Source organism: Apostichopus japonicus, chromosome 14 (assembly GCF_037975245.1).
Source record: "Apostichopus japonicus isolate 1M-3 chromosome 14, ASM3797524v1, whole genome shotgun sequence".
Lineage (NCBI taxonomy): Eukaryota > Metazoa > Echinodermata > Holothuroidea > Aspidochirotida > Stichopodidae > Apostichopus > Apostichopus japonicus.
In genome coordinates this window covers 21,300,525-21,327,236 of record NC_092574.1, presented here as the reverse complement: position 1 = coordinate 21,327,236, position 26,712 = coordinate 21,300,525, and the positions used below count along the sequence as shown (strand labels likewise).

General features: G+C 37.1%; 1 protein-coding gene across 6 annotated transcripts in view; it reads right to left on the bottom strand.

The window, feature by feature from the left end:
* Positions 1-26,712, bottom strand: part of LOC139979460 (uncharacterized) — a 114,725-nt gene that overhangs the window by 11,414 nt on the left and 76,599 nt on the right. For 5 of the 6 annotated variants that reach the window (XM_071990270.1, XM_071990268.1, XM_071990271.1 and 2 more), the window contains exons 4-10: positions 25,456-25,614; positions 24,849-24,976; positions 9,892-10,145; positions 4,873-4,956; positions 2,754-2,872; positions 2,427-2,494; positions 739-847 (exon numbers count right to left, since the gene is read on the bottom strand). In XM_071990270.1, coding sequence (XP_071846371.1) covers positions 739-847; positions 2,427-2,494; positions 2,754-2,872; positions 4,873-4,956; positions 9,892-10,145; positions 24,849-24,976; positions 25,456-25,614 — 921 coding nt within the window. The remainder of the gene's footprint in view (positions 1-738; positions 848-2,426; positions 2,495-2,753; positions 2,873-4,872; positions 4,957-9,891; positions 10,146-24,848; positions 24,977-25,455; positions 25,615-26,712) is intronic. The other variant, XM_071990267.1, reaches the window with a different exon arrangement.

The following is a 26,712-nucleotide window of genomic DNA, read 5'->3' as shown; positions in this document are numbered from 1 at the left end:
TAGAAGGCTAGACTAAACACATCTAAACCTTCAACAGTTAATTGCTCATAAACACAAAAACAGTCAATGTTGAAGCATGGAAATACTTAAAATATCACAAAAGTTAAGGATGTTAATAATAAAAATGAAAGAGAAAAGGGAGACCAGAAGAATCTATTAAGTATCAATTTCTTTCTCGTCCTTTTATCATCAAGTTTGTGCAGTCGTGGTGGTAGGGGGTAGGAGCCGGGGGGAGGGGGGGGCACTGGGGGCGCATGCCCCCCACTTTTTGGAAGTTTCCTAACCTCCTGAGGGGTGGTGATTCCAGTGGGCAGACAGATTCCTGAGAAGTTTGCTCAGTTTTTTACATACAACATCATTGCCATCTTGTGATTGGACTATTAGATCTCGAGGATTTATATTAATGTCAGGGCGAGATGTAATATTTAATGACAACACTCTCACAGGGGAATAAAATATAGCCTAGTTTATACTTGATTGAAGAAAGCTTAGTGAGCGATTATACCAATGAAAATTCAAAAAAGTTGTGAGATTCTAGTATAAAATGCAAAACGCTTCTCTCAAGTATTCTTTTTCCAAGGCTTATTTTTTCCAAAGCAATTTTTCATTTGGCAGCAGACTTTTAAGTACAAAAGTTAATAGTTCAAAATGGTTTACGTAGATTACGACACTTGACAGACTACTTTAATAATCGCCATGACGACGACGGCTCTGAAAAAACATTAATTCATGGCTTACCTTGCAAGCAGCTTCGATGGCCTTTGCTAATCCCCCGGCTGAATGCTCGCAGCAAAAGACGTGACATTGGAACTTATTCTTTCCCACACACATGATGTAACCAAATTGTCTGCATTTAGTGAGATTGAGGAGAAAAAGAGAAGGTATATATTAAGGGCAATGAAGCTTTACTTGACCTCCTACGGTGGGTTCAAAGGTCATCCGTATTGGTCCCAAATGTTGGTTTGGTAATTAGCTCAAATTGCTCAAAATGAGTGTTTTTATACTCAAATTTTCAGACCCTCTTAAATCGATTCTGGACACCAAGCACCATTAAATCAGATGCTGGGAAAGAAAATGCTTAGATGCCTGGTACCAGCAAATTGCTTTCTTGAAGTTTGACCGACAGTGACCATAAACTGACCGTCTAGCATATATTTTTAGGAATGCTGACCACCTCCAATAATATTCTAAGACATTAAAGCATATTTTGGCATTTGTCCGGCCATTCCCCCCCCCCCCCAAAGGTATACGAAGTGTTACTGATAATATGACTGTCAGTAAATTGCAACACCCTCCTAGATTGTTTTCAAGAAGTTTTCAATATTTTTCGTTCATTCAGTTTGATTCTCAATGTTCTGTCCCCAGCCGCCTGTCCCGTTAGTATGAAACACGATTTAAAGTAAATTTAAAAGGCTCAAAAGGTTGAAGGTGGAAGGAACCCAAGGTGAATGTAGATGCCCAAAAAAAAAAAATAAATAAAGAAGATAAACTAATTTTGCCACTACCTGCTCTGTCACTATGACAACATAAACAAAAATTGACAGTGACATTATTTTCAACACAGAGCTTAAACTCAAGCACTCTACTTTCAGAAAGATCAAATATTTTGGTCTCTCTGATTGATGATGGGTTTTGAGACATTTAAAGGTGATTTCATCACATGAGAGACACAAGAGATTGGCTGGTGGTACCGGTCATTTGGTGGTACCGTCATTAGGTGGTACCGTCATTAGGTGGTACCGTCATTTGGAAAAACCTTTGGTGTTTCTCTCCTCAAATGTCTCAAAAAGAAGTCGAGAATTTCTCTCGTAGGGAGCTTTGCAACCACTGAGTTGTCACAAAGTAATCCTTTTTCCATTACTTGAAAGCATCATGGCAAGCATAGTAAAAGTTTATGAAACAGATGGTGTTTGCATGTTTCTGTTGGAAAAGTCACCAACAGGAAAGCTTACGAAAAGACCCACCCGCTCATCAATCAAATGTACTGTCAACGATTTAAAGACGCTTTTGTACATATCTGTCTCGAGATAATTTCGGACTGGGTAAAGAAATATCTTTCGCTACTCTTTCATTCGAATAACATCCTATGTCAGTTCTGTCTGTAAAGTTCCATTACACATAAGCTGTTAATGAGGGTTAATGTGGGTGTTATAAAAATATCTCTCAAATCTTGAAACCAAAACATGACCTCAGAACCTCCCCCCCCCGGCCTCTGGACCCACTATAATGATAAGGAACATATTGGTATACAAAACTTGATTTAAACACATGCACACACATCAAAAGACAGTGAAAGAAGCATTTTTATGGGGTACTCAATCGGGTAAATTTTTATGTCATTTCCAACATCTTGCAAGACTTCAAACATTTAATACAACAAATTGCAGAGGGGGGGGGGGGGAGGGGGAGAGTTGGGGTAACCTTACCTGATATCAGGTCCTATTCCAAGGAAGGATAGGAATCGAATCCTGTTCTCTGTAATAACTTCTTTGGTCTGTAATCAAAAAAGTTATAAAAATCATAAAAATAAAGGGATTTAAATTTGCTATATTTCGTTTTGAAAATGCTGCTGGAATGAAATTGAGAGCAAGTATAATGATACAAGTAGAACACATTAAATTGCCTCATCTTTCTATTAGATAACCTGCCCCTGCCCCTGAATAAACAGCGAAAGTGGGTGTGTAATGTAAGGAAGGAGGAATTTTAGTGTTAAATCTATCAACTTTAACCTGATTTTATTTAGAATCACTTACCCTGACAGATGTTACGGTAACAGTTGAGACGGCTACCTCTATCCTTACTGGCATCCACTGGTCTGCGGGGGTCATGTCAAAAACCTTGTTGATGGCTTCGTTCAATGTTTCCATCCCTGCTGCGACACAAACCATAAATAAAGAACATAAAATTGGAAATTTGTCTTTATCAGATTTGGTGGGGGGCAGGGGGAGGTCAGGGTAAGGGACCGCGTATGAGAATGGGTAAAGCAAGCCGTAAACTCCAGAGATCATATGCCACTCAAAATGAGATATAAATATAAAAAATATAAGAAGTCGAGCTCATTACAGCAAAGTCCCTACAAAAATCCCTCTCAGTACCACACTGAGGGATTCTACACACCTAGTCATAATTTCTGGGATCTCAAATGCTTCTTGCAAAGTATTGCCTGCTATCTGTTGTGCCCCTCTACACATTTGCCTCATCTTAACGTTCCCTCCACAGCCTCCCCTTGCCCCAGATTATGGAGTGTGCACACTTCATAGAAATCTAATCACTGACCACTCCAGATATAAACCCAAGGTCTATTGACTACAAAACTGCCCTTCAAGGTAAAACTCAAAACCAGCTGTGGAGTGGCTCACCAGGGGGAGATTCTGAAGATTAAACATTGAATTATTTTACCATATTACTGACAAGCAGACAGAATCTCAAGGCTTTCTATACCCTCCAATAAGGTACTTAATAATCTTTGCAAAGGTTTTTTTCACCTTCTAATGCAAATAGTTTCTGTTCACATAAACGATATTTTTCTGTTATTTTGCTTTGGTTTTCCTTTATTATGTCCCTTTTTTTATGGAGTCCCCTCCCCCTCTTATTTAAAACTTATAGGTCTGCTGTATAGACCCCAACTATAGCATGCTATTGTGGAAAAGTTTCTTAAGATTATGTAATCCACCTGCCTTGGTCGTAAAATGACCTCTTTTTACCAACTAGTCTGCAACGCCTGCCACATATTTTTTCTTGTATGGGGGGGTCTTTGTGTGAACGCTGTATGATTAAATACACTGTAGACATGAACATATTTCCACACAGTGTTTACACAAAGAGCCTAATGGTGTTAAGAAGCTATGCAGGCTAAATTTAGAGTCTGAGGTGGATTTACGACCTAGGCAGGTCGATGACGTAATCACAAAACTTTACTAGCTACTGCGTGCTATAATTGGAACCAATAAAGCAGATCTTGAAGTCTTTAACATTTTTGAACAAATCTCAAATTGACATTCAACATAAATGCGTTTCAAAAATGAAAAAAAAGGGGAAAGCCATATAACTTATTCTGAGTGCTGATTTTTATCTATGAAACATAGATGGTTACACAAATATTACATTTAAAACATATTCGATGTCAAATTGGAATATGTTAATGTCAATCCTGACACACTGGTCTTATAAACAGTAAAATTAAAACATTAGCATCGAACAAAATGTTGATATTTCATTTCCTGCAACCATAGGCGTAGGAGGTTGGGGGGCTGCAGCCCCCCAACCAAAAATTTTTGTGAAAATTTGGGCAATACAATATGCTGAGAAGTTTGCGGGCACCTACTGAAAGAAAAATATTTGCAATGTGTTTTTCAATGGTTAAACTGATTATTATCATTATTATTGTAACGACTTCCCCAATAATTATAACCAATATGGAAGGGTAGTAACACGGCAAATGATTGTATGTTATTGGCATGCGATGTAATAACCGATGCATGCCTATATGATATGCACATTAACATGTCGAAAAATTTTGGGTATGTTTTTCAGGCAAGTCGTTACAGCCCCCCCCCCCCAAAAAAAAATTGGGCTCCTACGCCTATGCCTGCAACTGAAAAGATTCTGTTTAGTTCTAATAATCTACATGAACACATATGGTCTACAATCTAGAATTGTAAACTGAACTCATTGAAGTCTTTTACACTCTAGAGATTTTTAAATTGTCAGGAGGGAATTTTCTTGGCGATATCGTGCACTAGTAATCAAATATTACCACTATAAAGGCACTTGAAATGATATCACATTGAATATTTTATATATATATATATATATATATATATATATATATATACATATATATATATATATATATGTTCCTTTTTGTCTAACCTCCACTACAGGACACCTCTGTACTGCCGATGTAGTTAGCTCGGAATACTGTGATGGGCTCAGCTTTTGGAGTCGGAAAGTCAACTGTGAGGAAAACAGATATGTGATACGTTATTACATGCAATGATAATAATAATAATAATATAAGAATTTGTAAAGCGCTTTTATCCAGTTAAAAAAAATTGCTCAGAAGCGCTGTAGGAGCAAAGTACCCAAAATGGACACAACAGTTATTAAACAAATGGATACGCATTCATGAATAAGAACGTCTTGAGTTCTTTCTGGAAAGTTGACACATGCTGGATTGTTTTCAGATGTAAGGGGAGACTGTTCCAGAGCTGTGGAGCTGATCTAGCAAAGCAACGTTCCCCATAGGTGGAAGTGCGAACAGTAGGAACAGATAGCATATGTTGTACGCTTGAGCGAAGCACCCTGCTAGGTCTGAGCTCCTTAGAGGTGCAGCCATACAGGCGCAGCACTCAAAACAGGTGATGTATCAATATTAGCAAACAATAAGAACAGGAAGATATTTTTGCCCCATAACCTTTCTCTCCCCTCTACCCCCCCCCCCTCCTCCTCAACAATAAAGAAATTGCCACAGACCTTTGCCAATTTTTCTTTTCTTAAGTGTTTTTTCTTCAGTGAGTAAAATATTGATTTATAGTGGTGACCTTTAAATCTAGTTTTAGGCTACCAATAGTTCATTTTGTCAGACGCACAATATCCAGACTTTTTTCAAGTTTTAATGAGTAAAAGGCTTGACCAATCACCACGAACAAATATTAACCAAACAAAACATAAAACAGAGCTTTACGAAACATGTGGAAAGAAAACAATAACTAACGGTAATAAAACAAAATTTTCCAAGCTTTTGCATGCCAACGCCAATGTTGAAGAAGCTACTTTGAAACGTTACTGCATGCATACTGCGGTTGAGATAGTTAAGTCCACGGCTGTCAAGTTGGACATATAATTGTGCAGATTTATCTTGTACATGCATGCATTCAGGGAATGTATCACATTCCTCCTGAAGAAGAGTGCATGATGGGTAATGAGGTATAGCAATTAATAGCCTCCTCGTACATACCATTTACAAGTACGCATTCATGAGTTGAAGCCAACAGCCTAAATTATCTTGTCCAGTTTTAACAGGTTCCTTTTGATTCAGATTATTATGACTAAAGGTGTTTCTTTTCAACAAGAATGATTAAACTCTTTACAAAGAATAAGCAAAGCCAATTTAAACTATCCAGCAAAAAGAAAAGATGAACAGATTTAAAAATGCTTATTTCAAGTTTACAAACATTTGTGACCACTCTAGCATATCTAGCAGAATTTGCATCATCAGCTAGTCCTGTTATACGACTAAATTAATGTGAATCGATTGTATAATGATTCCATTCTTGCAAGTAAAGAGGTTTAACTTGGCCCGACATTCACCTCAAAGAATTATTTACTCATTTAGGCTCATTTAGGCCTGTCTCCTTGCAATTTATTTAATATTAAGGCAACATAGCATTTTTCTCTTAAATGCTTTTTAATACCCTCCAGATCAAATATTTAAAATTTATGACTTCAATTAAGCATTTTATGAGCTTTAAATTTCAAAAATAAATCACAATGAAAATAAATCTTATTTGCCCACGGTATTTTAATTTTTGCCAGGATAAAAAAGATGAATGATGTGAAAGGAAAATTTATTTCCTGTTCAATTACCGAGTATGCATAATTTTCTCTCGGAGAATGAGATATCTTTGCAATGTTTTATGACTGAACTTATATTGAACCCATGGTAACCTAAAGAAAGAGATGCTTTTGACCTGGAAAGCCAAAGGATGGGGAGAAGAAGGATAGGGCATGTGTGTCCTCTCTAGCTTGTGGAATAGAGTAAGGGGGGGGGGGGGGGGGGAGAAGATGGGTGGATCTAGAAAATTAATTTCATTAAAAACTGATGCCTAAAGACAAGGTCAATGGGGATATTATTGACCCCACATTAATGATGATTAAGCTATTCATTTTGCATATATTGTGAATTCCAAAAACAACTAATCTGATGTTTAGGCTACAATTGGGCTACAGATGGGGGGGGGGTGGTTACAAACAGCTACAGGTTAGCTATGAAGGAGCTATAAGTAAGCTAATAGGGCTATAATTTTTTACATTTAGGCTATTAAAGAAACATTCTAAGTTTGCATTACCATATACATGCCACTGTTTCTATCACTTCTTTTAGTTAACAAAACCCCTCCTAATCTAACGACTGAGAATATTTGATTTTTTTTTTTTTTATCAAGCATAAACATCGTTGAATACATATATCATCCATCTAGCCCAGCGACTGTCATTCAGCATCACCTGGGTACCAGCAGTGCATCCTAGCAATGTTTTTATCTGTATAAACATTCTACCCGTGGATAGGCCCACAAGACCAAATTATCTCAGTTGTCTGAACAATCCCACAGGTAGTTAAATGCAGCTGCCAAAGGTGACATAAATCCAACCTGACGCCAGCCGGCGCACCGTGGAACCGATCCAACTTGATTATTTTACATCCGTGGTAAAAAATGACAAAAAAAATGACTTTGGCGTGCAAGGTGCAACCGGATTTCGGCTGCCTGTTTTACTGTGAGGGTTTTCCGTGCATGTTTACATACTGATAGGCTACTATATGCATAATGACAATCAGTCCCCACAGTATATGGCTGTTGATGGTTTGTTATCAGAAATGCTATTCATGGTTCTTTCGATCTTTCCAGGGACCATGAAAGAGGACCCCATCAATAACTTATAATAATTGACTTAATGGCGAGAAACTGAGCTTTGCTTGCAAAAAGGCACTCCATTTTTGAAACACCTGATAGCATGCCTCCAAGTCAAATTATCATGCAGGGGTATCACACAAGCTATAGTTATAAGAACTTTGTGGTGTTCAATCGGCATTCGCTTACGATTGCGAGAGATTAGAAAGGATACTGTCGGTAGAAAACCTCCTTCAGAGCCGTTTTAATGATTTATTAAATTTGTTACTGTACGCTCATAATTGGATGGGAAAAAAAATAATAATAATCATAATAACTTGGGATGTTGACTAAAACTTGGCAAAGAAGTTCCTCATCATGCTGTTTATTAATAATTTATAATCGTGTTGTCATGACGATGCCCAAGTTTCATCGAGTTTCCATCAACCATCAGCCAAAAAAAGTTTGATCGACTATTAATCATGTCCTCCATGTTAAGTAAAGTAGCTGTTATGTTCGTTAGGTTAAGTTTGACTACAACAGAGTGTCTGCATGTTGCTATGTTCAATCACTTGGTGACATGTTTTGAACATGTACTTTGTCTAGTAGGGTTAAAGGTAACACATTCCTATTGTTTGAAAACTTGCATTATATCTGTATTATTATAGATTAATGAAAAACATGTCATCCACGGAGATTCCATCTTTAGTCATGTATAGGTATTAAAGGAAACTAATACAATACTAATACAAACCCCCCCCCCTCCCCCTCAGATCTTTAATTCCCTACAATGTTGTATATCATCGTTCAGGTTATTCCATTTGATCTGAGGGGTGTATACATATATATATATATATATATATATATATATATATATATATATATATATATATATATATATATATATATATATATATATATGCGAAGAGAATGGTCAGATATCTTTCAATAGTGTACTTTGAATGGACAATAGCTGGCTATATAGCTATGAAAGAATATTGACAGCATAACAATTCCAAAGATTTATAATCCAGGTGTACACCAAGGAGAGAGCAGCAAACTCGCTGCATGAGGCCTCCATTTTCCTTACACCTAGATAGCAATGCTATCTACATGAAGAATGAACAAACCTACCCAGGGGGGTGCATATGTGAAATATTTCATACTGGTATGTTTTGAATTGCTGTCGCTCGAGATGGATTCACTGGGAATTAAGAGCTCTCTGCATGGAAGATTGCTAGAGATGCTGACCTTGATATTATACAGCAACGCTACATTTATATGCACCTACTTAGCCAGAAATATCACCACAGAGACATAGGTAAGAATAAAGTTGCAACATTGTCGCATTGTTCGTCTCTATTTTTCTATCAAACTTGGAATACACATGTTTACTATAAAAAAAACTAAAAAAAAGTGTTACATTAAGCTGAATGGTTGGATCTTCTCAGAGATACCAAATAACAATTTGGCTAGAGAAATGGGAAAAAAAAAGAAGCTAATAAATTGGTTTGTATAGCTTTTAAGCATTGCTATAATCTATATATGAGGTGGTTAACATATGGACATGATCAATTTAGTAAACATACAAACAAACAAACAACAACAAGAAACATTCAACCAATATTACATCTGTGTCGTGGTTTCAAACCGTTAATGTGTATATATATATGGGCTGTGTGTATGATCAAACTGTAAACACACTCAGCTGACTTGATGGTATTAAACTCAAGTCAGTTCATTGCTACAATACCTGTGATTGCATTAGTAACTCATGTCAGTTCATTGCTACAATACCTGTGTTTGCATTCGTAACTCATGTCAGTTCATTGCTACAATACCTGTGTTTGCATTCGTAACTCATGTCAGTTCATTGCTACAATACCTGTGTTTGCATTAGTAACTCATGTCAGTTCATTGCTACAATACCTGTGTTTGCATTAGTAACTCATGTCAGTTCATTGCTACAATACCTGTGTTTGCATTCGTAACTCATGTCAGTTCATTGCTACAATACCTGTGTTTGCATTCGTAACTCATGTCAGTTCATTGCTACAATACCTGTGTTTGCATTCGTAACTCATGTCAGTTCATTGCTACAATACCTGTGTTTGCATTAGTAACTCATGTCAGTTCATTGCTACAATACCTGTGTTTGCATTAGTAACTCATGTCAGTTCATTGCTACAATACCTGTGTTTGCATTCGTAACTCATGTCAGTTCATTGCTACAATACCTGTGTTTGCATTCGTAACTCATGTCAGTTCATTGCTACAATACCTGTGTTTGCATTCGTCTCTTTGCTGCTGTCCAACGAGATGCTCTTCATCTTCATCAGCTGTTGTTGCTGCTGCTGTCTGATCATCTGCCCCTGCGTCACCATGGAGATGGTATTCCCCTTCTGACGCTCGCTCATGACCTTGGCGCAGATCTCGTGCAGGGCGTTGGCGATGGTCTTGGCGGGAATGTCGCAGCGGAATACGTGGCATTTGTATCGGCGGGTCACCTTGTCCCGGGCGACGTAGGCAAAGTCTCTGTGTGTGTGTAACAACAAGAGATGTCAAGATATGAACTTTCAAAGCAGGGATGAGCCTGGGGTAAAAAAAATCTCAGAACTTTGTAAAAATTGCAGTATAGACTCCAGTTTGAGTATGCTTCAGTGTGTTAGGATAATAGTTTTTGTTCCCAAGGTAGAAAAGAAATCACAGATATTCCACGAATTCGCGGAAAAAGGCTCATGACTGTCAAAGGTAGACTGAATTAAGTATTTGTATTTAAACATCTAATTTACGGTATCTTATCTCGAACCACCTGTCGTTCCTTGATTCCCGGAGAGATGGGTACAAGGTGAGGAGGGAATTAAGCAAAAGTTGATGTTTGGTATACTGTATATAATTACTGCACGAATATATTCAAGTCAAATGTTCTTTATATCGCTGTTATTCCATTCATTAATCAGTGTACGAGCATAAAAATTTCCATTATGATTGGTCCAAACCAGAGAGAAAGGGGATGGGAGGAGAGCAGGGTTACAGAAGGGGAAGGTAGGGACTAGGAAGGGGGGGTAGGGATGTGGGATAGGGAAAGGGGGAGATTTGAGAGGAAGGATAAGCTGAAGAACTAATAACTAAACACTGCCATTGGTGGAATTCAGATCACATGTCTAAACATCAGTCTCTGTAATTTGCATAACAATAGGCTTTTGTATATGTTTACTTGGGATGATAGTCAACCTTTGTAAGATGATGAGATCTTGAGAAACTCAAAAGTTTCATTTTTATCTTGTTTTGGTGAATTTGATCCATCGGTGCCGTTGACATTTGTTCTCAAGTTGAATTATTCAAAGCATAGAATTCATCCATCCATGGAAGATGAATCAAATATGACAAGTTTTATAAAATTAGAACATGGCCTGCATTAACAAAGACTGACGTGTGACCTATAAAGCTCTGATGGCATATACCAATATTAACATTTTTTTAGATACTCTAATGCATATCACTTTAACATTGGAGGTTTAGGTACAAATATTCACATGGTAGGTGTTAATTAGATTAAATTTGAGTTACACTGCAAAAAAAAAACAACAACTATAAAATAAAACGCTGATAAAAGATTTCGCCTACTATTTTGGTTTTTAGACCTAAGCATAAAAAGATCTCTTTTCCCTTCACAAATTATGTCTTGAGCTAGATCAATTCATGAAGTAAAGAAAAAAACAAAGAAAACCACACAAACCAGAAGAGAAAAGAAAAGCAAAGAGAAATGCATACAAGACAAGACAAAAACCTATTAAATCAACTGCCTTCCCTCAAATCTTGGAATGAAAAATGCTATCTGAGTTATTTTTAATTGATACAATCCATGAATGTTCCATCCTCGATTTCTGATTTATGGCGCAACCTTTGAACATAAACTGCTCGTCTTAACGTCTTATTTTTACGATACTGGCAAACTAAACCTGCAACTGATGTACTGGCATGATATTCTTCAATCTCCAGTGATATATATTTTGATTATCTGGAGAAGAAACTCCCTGTTGCATGATATAAAAACTAAACATGGTAACAAAATCCAGGGAGGGTTCAGACCGTACACCAGGTTCTAATAAATGACTTTCTTTGTCGTCGCCTCACGTACGAGCGGTGCGGCGTGTCGACAAGGAAGGTTTAGTGAAGACGACAAAACAAACAATGTTTCGGGGGTGGGGAGGCGGGGTGCAAGACTGAACAATAAACCAACATATATTGCCTTGATACTCATGAACGACAAATTTATTAACGATCAATGGTCTACGGAGTAGCTAACAAACAGATAATCGACGTGCATCTGAAACGGAAGTTTTTTTTTTGCGATGTAATAGATACACTGTGGCAATGGAGGGACGAACGGAACTGTAAATATGAAAATGGCGCGGCTGAGCAAAACTCCAATGTCATAGTTTTTCTTAATAGAGGATGACTTTAGATTAGTCAGAATTTTAGTTACTTTATGTTATAGTGGAAGGAGAAAGAAATATTTGAGTGCTACTTTTGTTTTGTATCATTGCCAGTCCGGTTTTCGTGATATTAATCAGCTTCGCTATTATGCTTCCTAGACTGATCTTGCTGATGGCTTTCTCAGAGTAATGTCAAACCATTATTTGATAAATTCTAATAACTCAACCAGCAGTTGTTCTGTTAACTTCATATAAAACAAATAGAGCATCCTTGGGATGACATGAAAACATAATTTTTCTTGGAAACATTTGTAATGCATTTCAAACATGTTGATTTGAGGTCATAAAATTCTTGTTTTCCAAGTGAGTTTTGGTATTGCATCTGGGGAACTGACATAATGACAGGGGTGTAGCTAGACAATTTTTCTTTAGGGAAATGCTTTTCTAGGAGTGGTGGAGGGGTCACAGTGGTAAGGGGAGGACAAGCAGAACTTTAATTTTCTAAAAAGAATCATTTTTCTAACAAGTTTTTCAAAGGGTCTAGAAAAATATTTTGCCTTAGGCCTTTAGCACATCCAAAATCCTCTGGAAATTTCCTAACAATCCCTGTGTGTATGTGTGTGTGTGTGTGTGGGGGGGGGGGGGGAGACTGAATTAAGTTAGAAAGTAAGAATCTAAATTTTCAAGCAGAGTTAACTTGAATCCACTGATTTTCTGCGTAAAAACTACCAAATACCTGCACTCAATTTTGAGAAACTTTTGTAAAGATTTATTACTATAATATGATTAAAAGAGGGTCCTATCGTTAAAATATGTATAAAAAAATACAATTTTTATCGGAAGTATCCTGTTGTCCAAAAACTTTCAATTATTGTAATTTGAGGTCCATTTTGTCGAAAAGCTTTCAGGTTAACTTTGGTGATTTTCTTTCACCTCAAATCAAAGTCACATGTCCCACTGCCCTTTGCCAATGGGACATGCATTGTGCACCCCTCCCCCTTCCCCCTGAGTGGATCCTCCTTTGCCCATGTGGGTTTACACAATTTATGTATACCTCATTTAATAACATTTTAATACATGATGTCTTTCTTTCTTTCACTATTCCATCACTTGATACTGACGAAATGAGTTGAGCTACTAATATTAAAGTGTTGCTTTCACCATAATCTTCATTCCTTGACTAATATACCGAAGATTGACCACTGATATTTTTCGATCAATTTCTCACTGATTAACAAAGTTTCTCTACAAAGAACGTTAAGATTGAAAGTCAATATCATGCAGACGTGTAGGCACCGACACATGTCCATCTTGAAAACTATCTAGTGTTCTTTGAAGAGGCGATCACAGATCAACACGCTCGTTAACAGACCGGTTGTAGCCACTGATTGGTAGCGTAAACAGTGTTGACTTAGGGACCCAATTGTTTGATTTGGCAAAAGAAACCACGGTTTAATTTTTTTTTTAAAGGAATCAAAACTGCGTGGAGCCGAACTCGAGTGATAAGTGAAAGAATAAACAATGGAAAAACATACAAAAAACACTTAAAAATGAAAAAGTACTCATGAAGAATCTGTTTACAATCTCTGATGTGGATTAAGGAAAGGTCAAAAAGGAAACTATAGTTATTAATTCTATCATGCTAAGCCTGTCTTCAGAGTGTGCTAGAAGTTGTGAATATTAGATGCAAGAATTATGAATACTGAAAAGCAGCACAGCAAATATTGCGTGGTCTTCAGTGAGTGAGAGAGTAATTTAAGAAGAAACAACGTTCATGAGAGTCCAATATTCCAAATACGTCCAAAGGGTGTGTTACTGACAAAATGTGTATTGTTCTTGTTGCGGTTGTCTTAACTACAGTGAGATGGAACTATCACTTAGTTTTTGGGATAAGGGGGTTGGGCAGGACTAATGGAGGGTGGGGGGGTGAGAAAGCTTTCTGAGGAACAACCATCGTCAGGTGCAGAAATAGAATTGAGCTCACACAGGAGAGTCTACAGGCGGCCAAGCCCAACCATGCTTTGGGCCTGTATGAGCAAGTTTCATATTTATCTGGCACCTCTAGAACCCTAAATATGGCTCTCTTAGGTTTTACTCTAGTATTTAACGAGACATAAGAAAATTAATCAACCCCTCTGACTGTTAAACTAGTCTTCAGCCATTTGGTGGTCATATTTCTTGGGATTGGAATAGTTTCATCTTTAAACAATCAAATCGAAGATTACATTTATGAAAGGTTCTTTTTGTTGCCTCCCTTTAAGGATATTCAATAAGCCAGCATACTAACAGGAAGGAAACTTCTAACAGTTTCAGACAGAGACATGTGTGTCCGGCCATTCCTCTTAGTAAAGATAAGGACAACTATCGTACCAATCGATTACAGAAGCTATACACATGATCAACCAGCTGTGAAAAAAATTTGAAGTACATAAATCTGCAAAAGACTGAAAAATTAAAAACACATCAATTAAAAAAAAAAAAGATATTTTACAGAGCTATACAGAAATGACTTGGTGATTCAAGATGTCAGCATGCAAAATTAAATTTCGGAAAACGCAAAAGAAAAAAAGGAGAAAAAAGAAGACAAATTTTAAGTGGAAACAATAGTACGCACACATGTGTCTGGAGAATAATTATTTTTGTAAGTTCTTTCTGTGTATAGAACTGTGTGTCCTTATGTTTGTCACTGGAGTTGTGAATTATCTGTGTGTTCCATACACAATAATTACAGTACAATGGGAAATACCGGGATTAAAAATTTAGCTCAAAACAATGTTAATGGTTTCTTTGATAATAACTAATTCTAAAAAAAAGTTCAGTTGGAAATTATTTTTCTACCCTTTTGGATCAATTACAAAATATCCCCTCCAAGATGAATTTGTATGATTTGGATGATATAATCCTTAACTCTACCCCCCCCCCCACCCCCTGCCACAATCCCATCCTACATCCATCAGTCACATATTACAGTGCAAAGATTACTTCAGAAGATTTACTCACCCCCCCCTCATCCCACAAACAAGTTCTTGTTTATATAACATGATGTCGACTAATGTTTTGCAAACCTCTCTTGGTTTTGTTGTTAAAATTCACCACGTCCCAGCCGGACAAGCTCAAAAATTTCTTTACAAATTCAAACAGCAAAATATCATTTATTTTCGTGAAGATAACAAAACACAACTCGCACCGCTCTAAATATAATAGCCTCTGATGTAAGTAGGAACTGAATTTATATTATTTTCAAGAGAATATTTCGTCCTAGGATTATAGACTATAAGTAAACCATATCATTGGTGGTCTCATCTCCAAATGATACCTCGCTAACTGGTGATAAATTGCATCACAAAATGTTACTCATGCAAATGCTGAATTTTTCTACTTGGAATTTTTCCAATATTTATTTTGACCATATTTTTCCCGATAAAAGTCAATTATTTCTGAATAGTAGCATCATCCATATTTGAACAGACCTACTTTTCTGTCTTCTGACATCCTGAAGATAAACAAAAAGATCGCTCGTAGATCTTCCATCCACGTCTGGCCCTCTCTCTTATGTTACGTGTAAACATTCACACAAGTGTACTGTTCTGTAACCATGGCAACCCCGTTGACTCAGTCATACTATTTTTCTTTCTTATTTTTTTCAAAATGTAAATGAAGTGGAAAAGGTAAAAAGATATAGATAAAGAAAGGAGAAAATGAAGGGGAAAACGAACAAAGCAACAATTGGAAAATGCAAAGATATATACATTCATGGTAAAGTAAGCATAAGACATCAACACATATATCAACAGCAGTTTTCAACTGAGAACACAGAAAGGGAAAAAAAAGGCCGGAAACTGAGAAAAGAAGAGGAAATTCATCTCATTTGTTTTCTTTCATTTTGTTTGTTTTCATCATTAGGAACGCTACTCTACTTTTTCCCCAGATTTGATTCGTTTCTAACTTGTGAATTTACAATTATTTTAAAGTCAAAGAAAGCAGGTAAACAGGGAGACATGTACTACAGTGACTTCAGCTAAAAAGAGTGAGTCATTCGATGGTATATAGAGCTCTTTATTGCTCACAGGCAAATTATATTGTAGAGTTCCTTACTATTTTCTGGAAACTCCCACACAGACTTCCATGAAAAAATGGAATGCTCTTGCACAAACATTCTAACCACTTGTCTCACCCACGTTCCACCTTTCTCTGCTCCTCCATCCCATGCCCACTCCCTTCAAGCTTTTCTCTGTCAAATCCCCTTTAAAGAAAGCTCTTACATGCACTGACATATTTTAGCGACACCTTATATCCCCCCCCCCCCACACACACATATGGCCCCACTGAGAATAAAATTATACACTTAATTTGTACATTAACTCTAGTAGACCTACATTTGAAAGCTCTAATTATACACAAGTTTACATAATGTTTCTTACAAATATGCAGAGAAATAGAGATGAGCCGAGTATAGACCGACTGTGCACATTGAAAGTGATGAGACGTTTACATTTCTCGACATATTAACATGCATGATAATGAATATTCATGAATACTCATGACAAAGGGATATTAAAATGAATGTTTTTATGGATCAGGACTGATAAAGGAATTTCGTGCAGATCAAAGACATGGTCCTACACTACACGTTCATGCAAAAACAAGTTTTCTGGGATAATTAAGCTATTGACAGACAATTCTTGAAACAGTGAGATACATATTAAACAAGCATTTTAAATGAATATTCATGACTCATGACAAAGGGATATAAAAATGAAGGGTTTTGATGGATCAGGACTGATAAACAGTTATCATGCAGATCAAGGACATGGTCCTACACGACACGTTCATGCAAAAACAAGTTTTCTGGGATAATTAAGCTATTGACAGACAATTCTTGAAACAGAGAGATACATATTAAACAAGCATTTTAAATGAATATTCATGACTCATGACAAAGGGATATAAAAATGAAGGGTTCTGATGGATCAAGAGTGATAAACAGATTTCATGCAGATCAAGGACATGGTCCAACAGGACACATTCATGCAAAATAAGATTTTTTTTTTGTTGATAATTCTAGTTTACTGCCAGATAGTTGTTGAAACAGAGAGATACATAAAAAAAATAAAAAAAACACAATTCCGCGATAAATCTGACCACATCAAAAGACACAGTCCAAGTGGACGGAAGTTTACGTTACCTCTCTCTGTAATGAGTTAGCAGATGGAGAAGGAGAATGAGAAGCAGGAGAGAGGGAGAGAAAAAAATGGGAAGATGAAGAGATCATGTTTATTAATGAATAATGATGCTGCTTCATGGCTTTTATTAATGATGAAATACAAAACTCAACATGATGGTCATTTTGACGAAAACATATCCCTCCTCAAAACTTGTTAGTGGGAACAAACATTATTCTTGCAATTAGATCGTCAGTATCGCACACAAATATGCTAACAAGTTAAATAAAGCTGGCCTCCCTATATGCTAAAACTTCAAGCATCCCTAAGACAGCCACTCTCAAAGCAGCAATTTTTTTGTTTATGAGACATATTTAACTATGCTCATGTTGAAAGCTCATCAACATCACGAAAGAAGAAAAAAATTGGAGGGGCAAAAATTCCAGGAAATGTAATTTTGAAAAACTTTTAACATTTTTAATTTGGGAGTAATATATTGTAAATGTTTCATATAAGTGAGAAATATAAATATGTATACATACAAATATCTTTTCTAATATTTGCTAGTTTTGATATAATCTCAATCAAACTAATTGTCAATTTGTAAAGAAAAAAAAATTGAGAGGGAGACCGAAGAAGATGGGAAGGACAAGGGGGGAAGGGGAGGGGGGGTTAGAACAGGATATAGGAAGGTTTATAGGGTAACCATATATATGTGGATCATCAGGAGTTCTAAAATAGGCAATATGACAAGCGGGGTAATCTACTGATAAATGCTAATAAATTTAGTATATTTTGGGGAAAATATATGTTGAAACCTCCTCAGGCAACTCAGAACCATGCACAGGCCCGCTGACAGCTGTACAGCTGCTCACACATATGTCAACTCATTATTGTGCAACTTAAAGGGATATTCCACAACATGATCTATGCATACTAATTGCAGTTTGTAGGTAACCATTGCCAAGTGGACGAAATTAGCTAATAAGAACATCATCTGATTTGTAGCAATGTATATGGACGTAGGCTGGTCAAGAAGCTTGTCTAACAGAAGAAGGAAAGACCATTCTTTCTAAAAGCAAAATCCTTAAAGGGAGTGAAGACTCGGGCACAAAGAAATGTCTCCTGCCGGTAATCTGACCTAGTTTCGAATGAGGTGAGGTGGTGTTAGACACCACCATCGATCCCAGAAAATACACTCACAGCTTGCTACAGTCGGTAAGTAGTGTACAGTCAATACATGCAGCTATGGTCATTACCCACAACACAGTGTACATAGCAGCGATGGACATCTAAGGTCCAGATAAAAGATAACAAGGTATCACGTTTCATTACTGTCTGCATTTTGTAGCAACAAGAAAAAAACCTTCACTTGCAAGCAACGGAGAGTTAACTTTTTCAGACGGCGGAACACGGTTTGAGTCTTCAATGCCTTTAATACATAGGCTACTTCAAAGAAGAGGTCAAAATTCTTCTTCCCTAACGACTATTAACAGATTGTCTCCCCCGGCAACCTGACCGACTCTTTATTACCAGTCTTTATTCATCTGTATCAATACCAATGGTTCGATCATAGTCTGCAGTTTTAGTTAATGTTTGGCCATTTTACCGATGGTGAGCTTTTTCCGGCCTTTTTATCTTTTCTACCAAGGACTTTCACTCTGGGCTATTGTCCATCATGTATCATCTATACACTATGCATTAATCATTCACAACGCAATGAATCAAATGTCAAGCGTTCGTTTGCCATTTGAACGAGGTACGTATGAGTGTTTTTTATTCTCCGGTGCCTAAAGTGATACTGGTTGGAGAGTAGGATTGAAGATTTGTTCCATTGATGATGAAGAGAGGGATGTTTATTATCTTTCCATCCAGGTCAAGAATGTTTGGCAAGGTCGTCTCAGGTTTACATAGCGACTCCGAGCTCTGTTACCCGTTCGATCGTAACTTACATCTAAACAGCTGTCTCATGCAGTGAATGTACGTACCACGACAACGTGTAGTTTACTTTGACTTGTTTCCACAGTAGCTTCAAAATAAATCACCTGTCAGTCCTTATCGACACTGTTAATGTTTCTCCGAGAAAGAAAAAAAAAATTTGACTGTTTTATCAGCTGAGAAAGTATCTTTTCTGTCTTGCTTGATATTCAATAGTTTCGTAATAACTTCATTCATCACGGCTATAATGCATAACGATAAGTCAGGATGCAGAGAGCTCCCTGCATTTTTGCGATAATGGCCATCATAAATTGCTCTCTTTTATTTATCCGTTGAAAAGAAAAAAATTGAAATCTTGCCAGACCAAGGATCAAAATCAAGGAGATTCGAGGGTTGCAAACCTTTATAAAGTTGAAGCATTACTGTTTTGTTAAGTTTAATACTATAGGACACCTAGTTTCTATACAGGTTTATATGTTAGGCTGCACACAACAAGTACTAGATCATTCGAACATATAGTGAAGAAAGTGGAACAATCCAAAAATTTGGTTTCCATGGTAATGTATGACATATCAACTTTAGGTCTCTGGAGCCTGGACCAGATAATATTGGGGGCTTTCCAAACTGCTATAAAGCCACCAAGACAGCTGACATAGCATTTAAAATTTCTCCAGATAAGCAGTTAATTTATGTGTTTATATCGTGTAGCCTAGATGCAATGAGGTGCATCATGCCTTCTCAGTCTGAGCCCATGCTCATCTGGCCCAATTTTTTAATCTAAAAATAAAGATGAACTGAGCAATTACCTCAGACTCACTGAGGTCTAATGTGAAATACTGTTATTCCTGCTCAAATATAGATATAAACTGCCCCCCCCCCCAAAAAAAATGTTTGTTTCTGTAGACGTCTGCATATATCAGAACTAGAACATATCCGACTAAGGAAATATTCAATTTATTTCAACTGACCTACTTCCAACTGCTTTATACTGTTACTTCAGGACAATATGAAATAACTGCTTGCTGTTTTATGAAGGAGGGGAAAAAATAATATCATTCCAGATACTGCAAAGAGTCCTCAAATATTTGCAAATAATATTACTAGTATCTTACTGCTAGAGCAATATTATCCGCCAAAACTCCTTGGCCATTTTTGACAATTTTCTTTCTTTCTCCGTCTTGCGTGCGATACAAAAATAAATGGAATATACAGTTACGTTAATCCATAGACCCCAATCTATATTTTTCAATATTTAGCCTTTTAGTATACAGCACAGGAAACGATTTCATATCCGAACCATAGTGCTTCAAAGTACTTTCACTGGAATTCACTCTAAATCTGGGTTTCTGAATTCATTCATTATCAACAGCAAAATGTGTGATGATTAGTTTTGATCGATTTTGAATAATAAAAAGCTGACAAAGTACAATACTGAATAGTTTCTTCTCTTTTCACTTTTTTTTTGTAGTTGTAGTGATATTAATACTGTAATGACTGACACTATCTATAAACACTGGCGTAAGAGTTATAACAGATCTGTAAATTAAAAAAAAAAACAAAAAAAACCATTCAATCTTAGGTTTTGGGATGAACAATTAACATCTTGTCATCTTACAGTATGTATCAATGATATTAAAACTAGGCAGGATATATTAAGATCGTGTTTAATGGGGTCGTGGCAATGCATCGTATGTGATGATCATTGCTTAATTATCTTTTCGAATATCCTATACTTTGACTGTAATTATAGGAAGTACACTGTGTAGGGAGAGCGTGTGCTAGTACAATATAGGCAAGACTTAACTATGTGTGTGTGTGTGGGTGCGTGTGTTCGTGTCAAACCATTAAACGATCTAGTCTGGAGGTGAATCGAAGTATAGACCTGGACCGGCAGAAGTCATCTCAAAAGATCGCAGGATATCATTTATAATTTGCAGCAATTATTCCAAGTCATTCCATGTAGAAAAGGAATTTTTGATTTCTAGAAGTTACTCAGCATACATGGGCTACTATACCATGGAGGGGGGGAAACATCGGACCTCTTGCACAGCATGTAATATGTGACAGACTAAAATATATATCGTTGAATAATTTTGTAATTTTATTTGTTAACCATATAACAGCTGATGACAACAACGGCCCAGTGAAGAATCAATCAACAAATCAGGGAATAATTTGGTGTTTAAAGTTCGTGAAGCAGTATTGAAGGTTCTGAAGTTGGTCTCTTCTTTATAAAATACTTTCTAGTTCCTATGTACAATACTGCTATGCATTCTTTGCACAAGTTTGTATAGATATCTTTACTGAGCATTTTGCATAGCATCCTGTGATGATATATCGGATAACTACAAAATTAGAAATCTTATCATGCATTCCATCACCTATGAGATCGCTAATTGTATGATGTATCTATTGTCTCATACCCTCCCCTTCCCCTTCCCCTCTCCCCCCCACTGTGATGTGGATTTGGACGGAATCATCTCCAGTCCTTCCAATTGTCTGAACATTTCTGATTCAAGCTGGTCGGTAGATGGTGGGATGACTGTTACATGTAAATGGACATTAATTACATCAGAGCTAGAAAACTGCCCAGTTTTGGATTTACATAAATGTACTTTTGCCTGATTTAGGGAGGGGATGGGTGGGGGGGGAGGGGTGGAAGGATATAGTTGTAGATATGTCCTAGCTATGTTAAGGCCATAAGACACTGTGTCAAACAGAAACAGCTGCAGCAGCTGCAAGTTGCAGCCAGGCTGAATCAATATCAAAGAAGAGAGATTATGTCTCAGACACACCAGCATTGCCTACTGTGTGAAACAGAAGGGTGAAAAAGGTTGTGTCCTATGCAGCCAGGCTGTGGCAAGCTGCAGCCAACTGTGCATCCTACTTTTGGCTCAGTGCCAAAGACTGTGTTAATACTGTACTGCACGTCACAATATGAACTAGTTTTTTCTATACGCATACTGACAGTAAATTGTCCAGCTATAAGGGATCGTAACAAATTTTATTATCAGGACTTTTTGCATATAGACACAAAAAATCTCTGGTACTGATATATATGAGTTTGCATATTCCAGTCTTACCCTTAACTAGTGTAAAGATTACAACAGCTCGATCCTCGTTAATTCAACATGGCAAATATTATAAATGCACACATTCGTAAGTACTCGGTGACACACATCAGCAGATTATAAATGTTCTCTCGTCCGTCTGCAGACAGTGAACATTAAAATGTTCTCCACTTACGGCTGCAGCTCGGTACAACCCCCAAGAATTGGATTTGTACCGAAAGACGTCATCGGATAGATTTTTTTCTGGAGAAGCAGAATCTGCCTCGCATTCGATAATACGGGAGGACAGTCCCGAGCGAGGAGGCTGGAAGAACTGCGCATGTGATTAGATTCCTTCCCTCGAGAACCGGCAAGTCAACTGTCTGACAAATATCTGACACATTTGTAGTCTAAGTCTAAGGTCTCTGACCCGATTCCAAGCAGTGTCTTGGAAGGAAGTCTGGTGTTAAATTCTCCATAAAACTGTGAGGAATATTTATCCATCGGAGACGCTGAGATGTATACTCTGCAGTCGGAGAAACGGATCTCAATTTTCGGCCTTGAATTCCGCCTCATCTACGACTTGAGGAAGGGAGACTCCTGGCATGCTCTGTCAATTGTTTGTCCCATCGACATGAAAAATTCGATCGTGAAACATTCTTAATATCGCTCTTGTAATACTATCTCGACAATATTTCTACTTCGTTTTTATTGTATTTTTTATTGAGAAACAAATTTATGTTGCATATTGAAAGTATTAAATCTGTAATAGTTCCCAAATATGTTGAGAAATCAATGGACATCATGGATCAGGCATCGTTCATTTCCAAACTTGAAAACCTTTTTTTTACTGCCACGTACCATTAACACCTTCTCCCACACTGGGACATTTAGTTGTCTGTATGTTAACCCTGGAGCGATTTCTGGAAATATTTCTTAGAGGTCATTAAACTCAATAAAAGAACTTCTGAAAGCTTATCAGTAGATTTGTAAATATGCTAAAATTTGGGTGAGTAACGATACAATTACATTTAAGTACCGAAACTATTCAAGTGTATGTGAGTACAGAAGGCAGGGTAATGGGTGGGGGTGGGGTGGAAGAACAGAAAGGGGGAGAAGTGTAGAGAAGAGGTAATTGGACACTAGTCTTCCAATGTGTCATATGTTACTTGATCACACTTTTAAATTCAGCTTTGAGCAATATAGCTTGGTACTGATGGTACTGTAGCTGCTACACTGCAACTTGTGTTCAATTCCTTGTCCATGAGAAGGAAACCCTCATAAAACCTTTTGGAATGTGATCAAGTTAGTGCGTCTTACTGATGTGAACAGACTGACATAATGTATAGTTACAGCAGAACCTCCGGATCACCAAGATATCGTCAGGAAATATCAACAGCTGGAATTTTGACAGATCAATTAGGAAGGTAATTCCAGAACGGATCATCAAATCAAATCTTGATCAGCCTTGTTTTTGAGAGTTATAAGTGCTGTCAGTTTGGCAAGCATAAAGTTAATGTTTACAGCTGATGTTTTTTATCCTGAAGTTAAAACATTGCTGGCCGTATCATGCTCGACTTTTAAGGAACGATTTCTTCCTAAAGTGCCCCAAAAAGTTGCACCAAGTTCAGCCCCCCAAAAAAAGGGCAAACCTTTAAAAAAATTAAAATAAAATCAGAAAGATTAAATCCAAGCGATGGCAGATGTTCTAGGGTGTGAAACATGTTTTTCTGTTTTAGCTGTTTTAGTCTTAAAAGATTGAAGAGGAAACAGGTGTGCCAATCGTAATCAAGTTTTGTCCAAATTGGTCCCCAAAAAAGACAACTTTAACCACTTCATCCTGGAGTTTTACTTTAATTTTACATGCCAAAATATTAATTGCATGGAAGAGGTAAAGCCGATGACAACTTTTGCATCCAATTAAATCACAGATAGAGTTTATAACTCTCTTTATGTCCCTTAGTAAATAGTTCATTAAAAATGTAGGATTAGTTTCATGAGCTCCAGGAAGCTGCCATGTCGTACATGTGATAAAATTAAAATCAGGGCAATCCTATAATATTGAGACGGTTACATTTGTGATATCAATTGATGTCAAATGAAATTAACAGACTGAAAATTGAATAAACAAATTGACACAACCCTGGAATTCTCAGAATGAATGATCTAGTACTAAAATTAAAATGAAGAAATTAAAGTATACCAATAGCGAGAGTTCCAGAAAACTAATAAACTAACATAATTATATAGACAGAGCCCTGTGCAATTCTTTCAATATAGTGGATATAAGAAGAAAAAAAGAGAGGTAGAGGGGAAAAAACAACAAATAAACCTAAATTACTGATCATGTGCTAGACGTCATGTCTCACATTCCAGATTTACTTAATTAAGTAATTCTAAGTGAAGAGGCAGGATTGGAAAAGGAACTGATCTTCAAGTTTTTTTTTGTTGGACTTTTTACGACGGAATTGAAAATAAAGGCTTGCCGAGAGGGGACTTGATTTTCGGCAGATCTTTTTGGCGCTACATGTACGGGGATAATTTTTATGAGATGAGGGGGGGAGGGGGGGTGGGAGGGAATGGTTCCTGTTTGGGACCCCACAGCAGCATGAATCATTCTCGGACAAACATATCAATATTAAAACCAACCTTCCATTGTCTCGGCCGACACCCCAGACTCGGATTGAACACACATGTTGAGAGTTGAGTACTTTGCTGTCGTTGGTGTCTGTTAGCTTCAGGTATTCATCTTCTAACACCATGTACATGTCTTTGCCCTGAGAATCAGCAAGAAAAACAATTGAGATTTAGGGTATGTGGATCATTATTGGGTGTTTAATCCCGTACACCTAATGCATATTCAATATAGCATTATACCCACGATGTATTCCATGCATAGCTTGCTTACCTCTCCCCATATACCAGCAACATATATACCTAACACCTAATGCATATTCAATATATAGCATTATACCCACGATGCATCCCTGTAGCTTGCTTTCCTCTCCCCATATACCAGCATCGTATATTACTAACCACCTAATGCATATTCAATAGAGCATTATCCCCGTAGCTTGCTTACCTCTCCCCATATACCAGCAACGTATATACCTAACACCTAATGCATATTCAATATATAGCATTATACCCACGATGCATCCCTGTAGCTTGCTTTCCTCTCCCCATATACCAGCATCGTATATTACTAACCACCTAATGCATATTCAATAGAGCATTATCCCTGTAGCTTGCTTACCTCTCCCCATATACCAGCAACGTCACGGATGTCGGTTTTCCGATATGAAAGTTGCCGGATGCAGTTATTGACAGCAAGACTGCTCTTTCCTGGCGAGAGATCCGAGTCCTCCATTTCGACCCATCCAAGCGAGCGGACATGAAAGCGTATTCCTTTGGGCTGGGGAGAGAAAGAAAAAAAAATTGAATGTTCCTTGAGATAGGGAAACACAGCCTGGACTTAATTTAACTGAAAAAATTGTATGTGGTGTTATCATCGTTTAGAGGCTTAAAAGTGTTTGCTATGATGTTTATCAAAGGTATTCTGAAGGTTTTATTCAACTCTAATATTAAGAGCAAAAAAACAAATCAGTTGCAATTAATTTTTTGCGAGACACAGGAAGAAGTCTGATGAGAGTTTAGGACAACATGTCCACCCTTCGAGGGCGGACCTTGCATGACTGCAATGCTAAAGGGAATGTTAGATTTCTGAATTTGTCAGGTGCAATATACATCTACTATAACAATTTGTAATTGTTCTGACCAAAATTAAATAAAGTTAGAAAAAACTTATCATGATTGTAATATTGAAGCTAAACAGCTCCGAAAGGATCATATAAGTTCAGGTTAATCTATGATGGAGCTTTTTTTCTTCTGTTACTTCTAATTTTTACTTCATGATGACTCCATATAGGATTATAAATCAATTTGTTCCCCACAAAATGGCTTCCCTCTTTTTTCTGAATCCTTTCCTGTTAGACGGTAGCCACAACATAAACAAGCTTCTGTTTGCGTATGACCTTGATCTGGGACTGTTCCTCCGACAAAGATAAACACCATGGTTTCATTACCCACAATGCATAGTTTGCATCATGCGAAGAAGATACACAAGATTAATTTGTCATGTCTAAGCGAGAGCTTCGTCTGCCTCAGGTAACGATACGCACAGAGGTTCCTCATTCGATTAGATTTTGTAACTCGGTCAGGAGGAAGAAAAAAAAAAAATCTGGGGACATTTTCAATATCTTTGGATTAAGTAATATTAGTTTCTGCCTCTCTGTATTCAGGATTGCACATGCAGGCAACGTATATAGCCCCTAAACACATGCTTCTCACTTTGAAGTTGTGGGAAAAAGTGGGGTGACAATGAATGAAAATTAATTACAGGGACAAATAATGATGTTACTTTGGTTGTCTGGGAATTAATTGATAAAACATCAACAACAAAAATGATGGGAAATCTTCCAAATAGTTTTTTTCATTGATTTTCTGTGCTGGC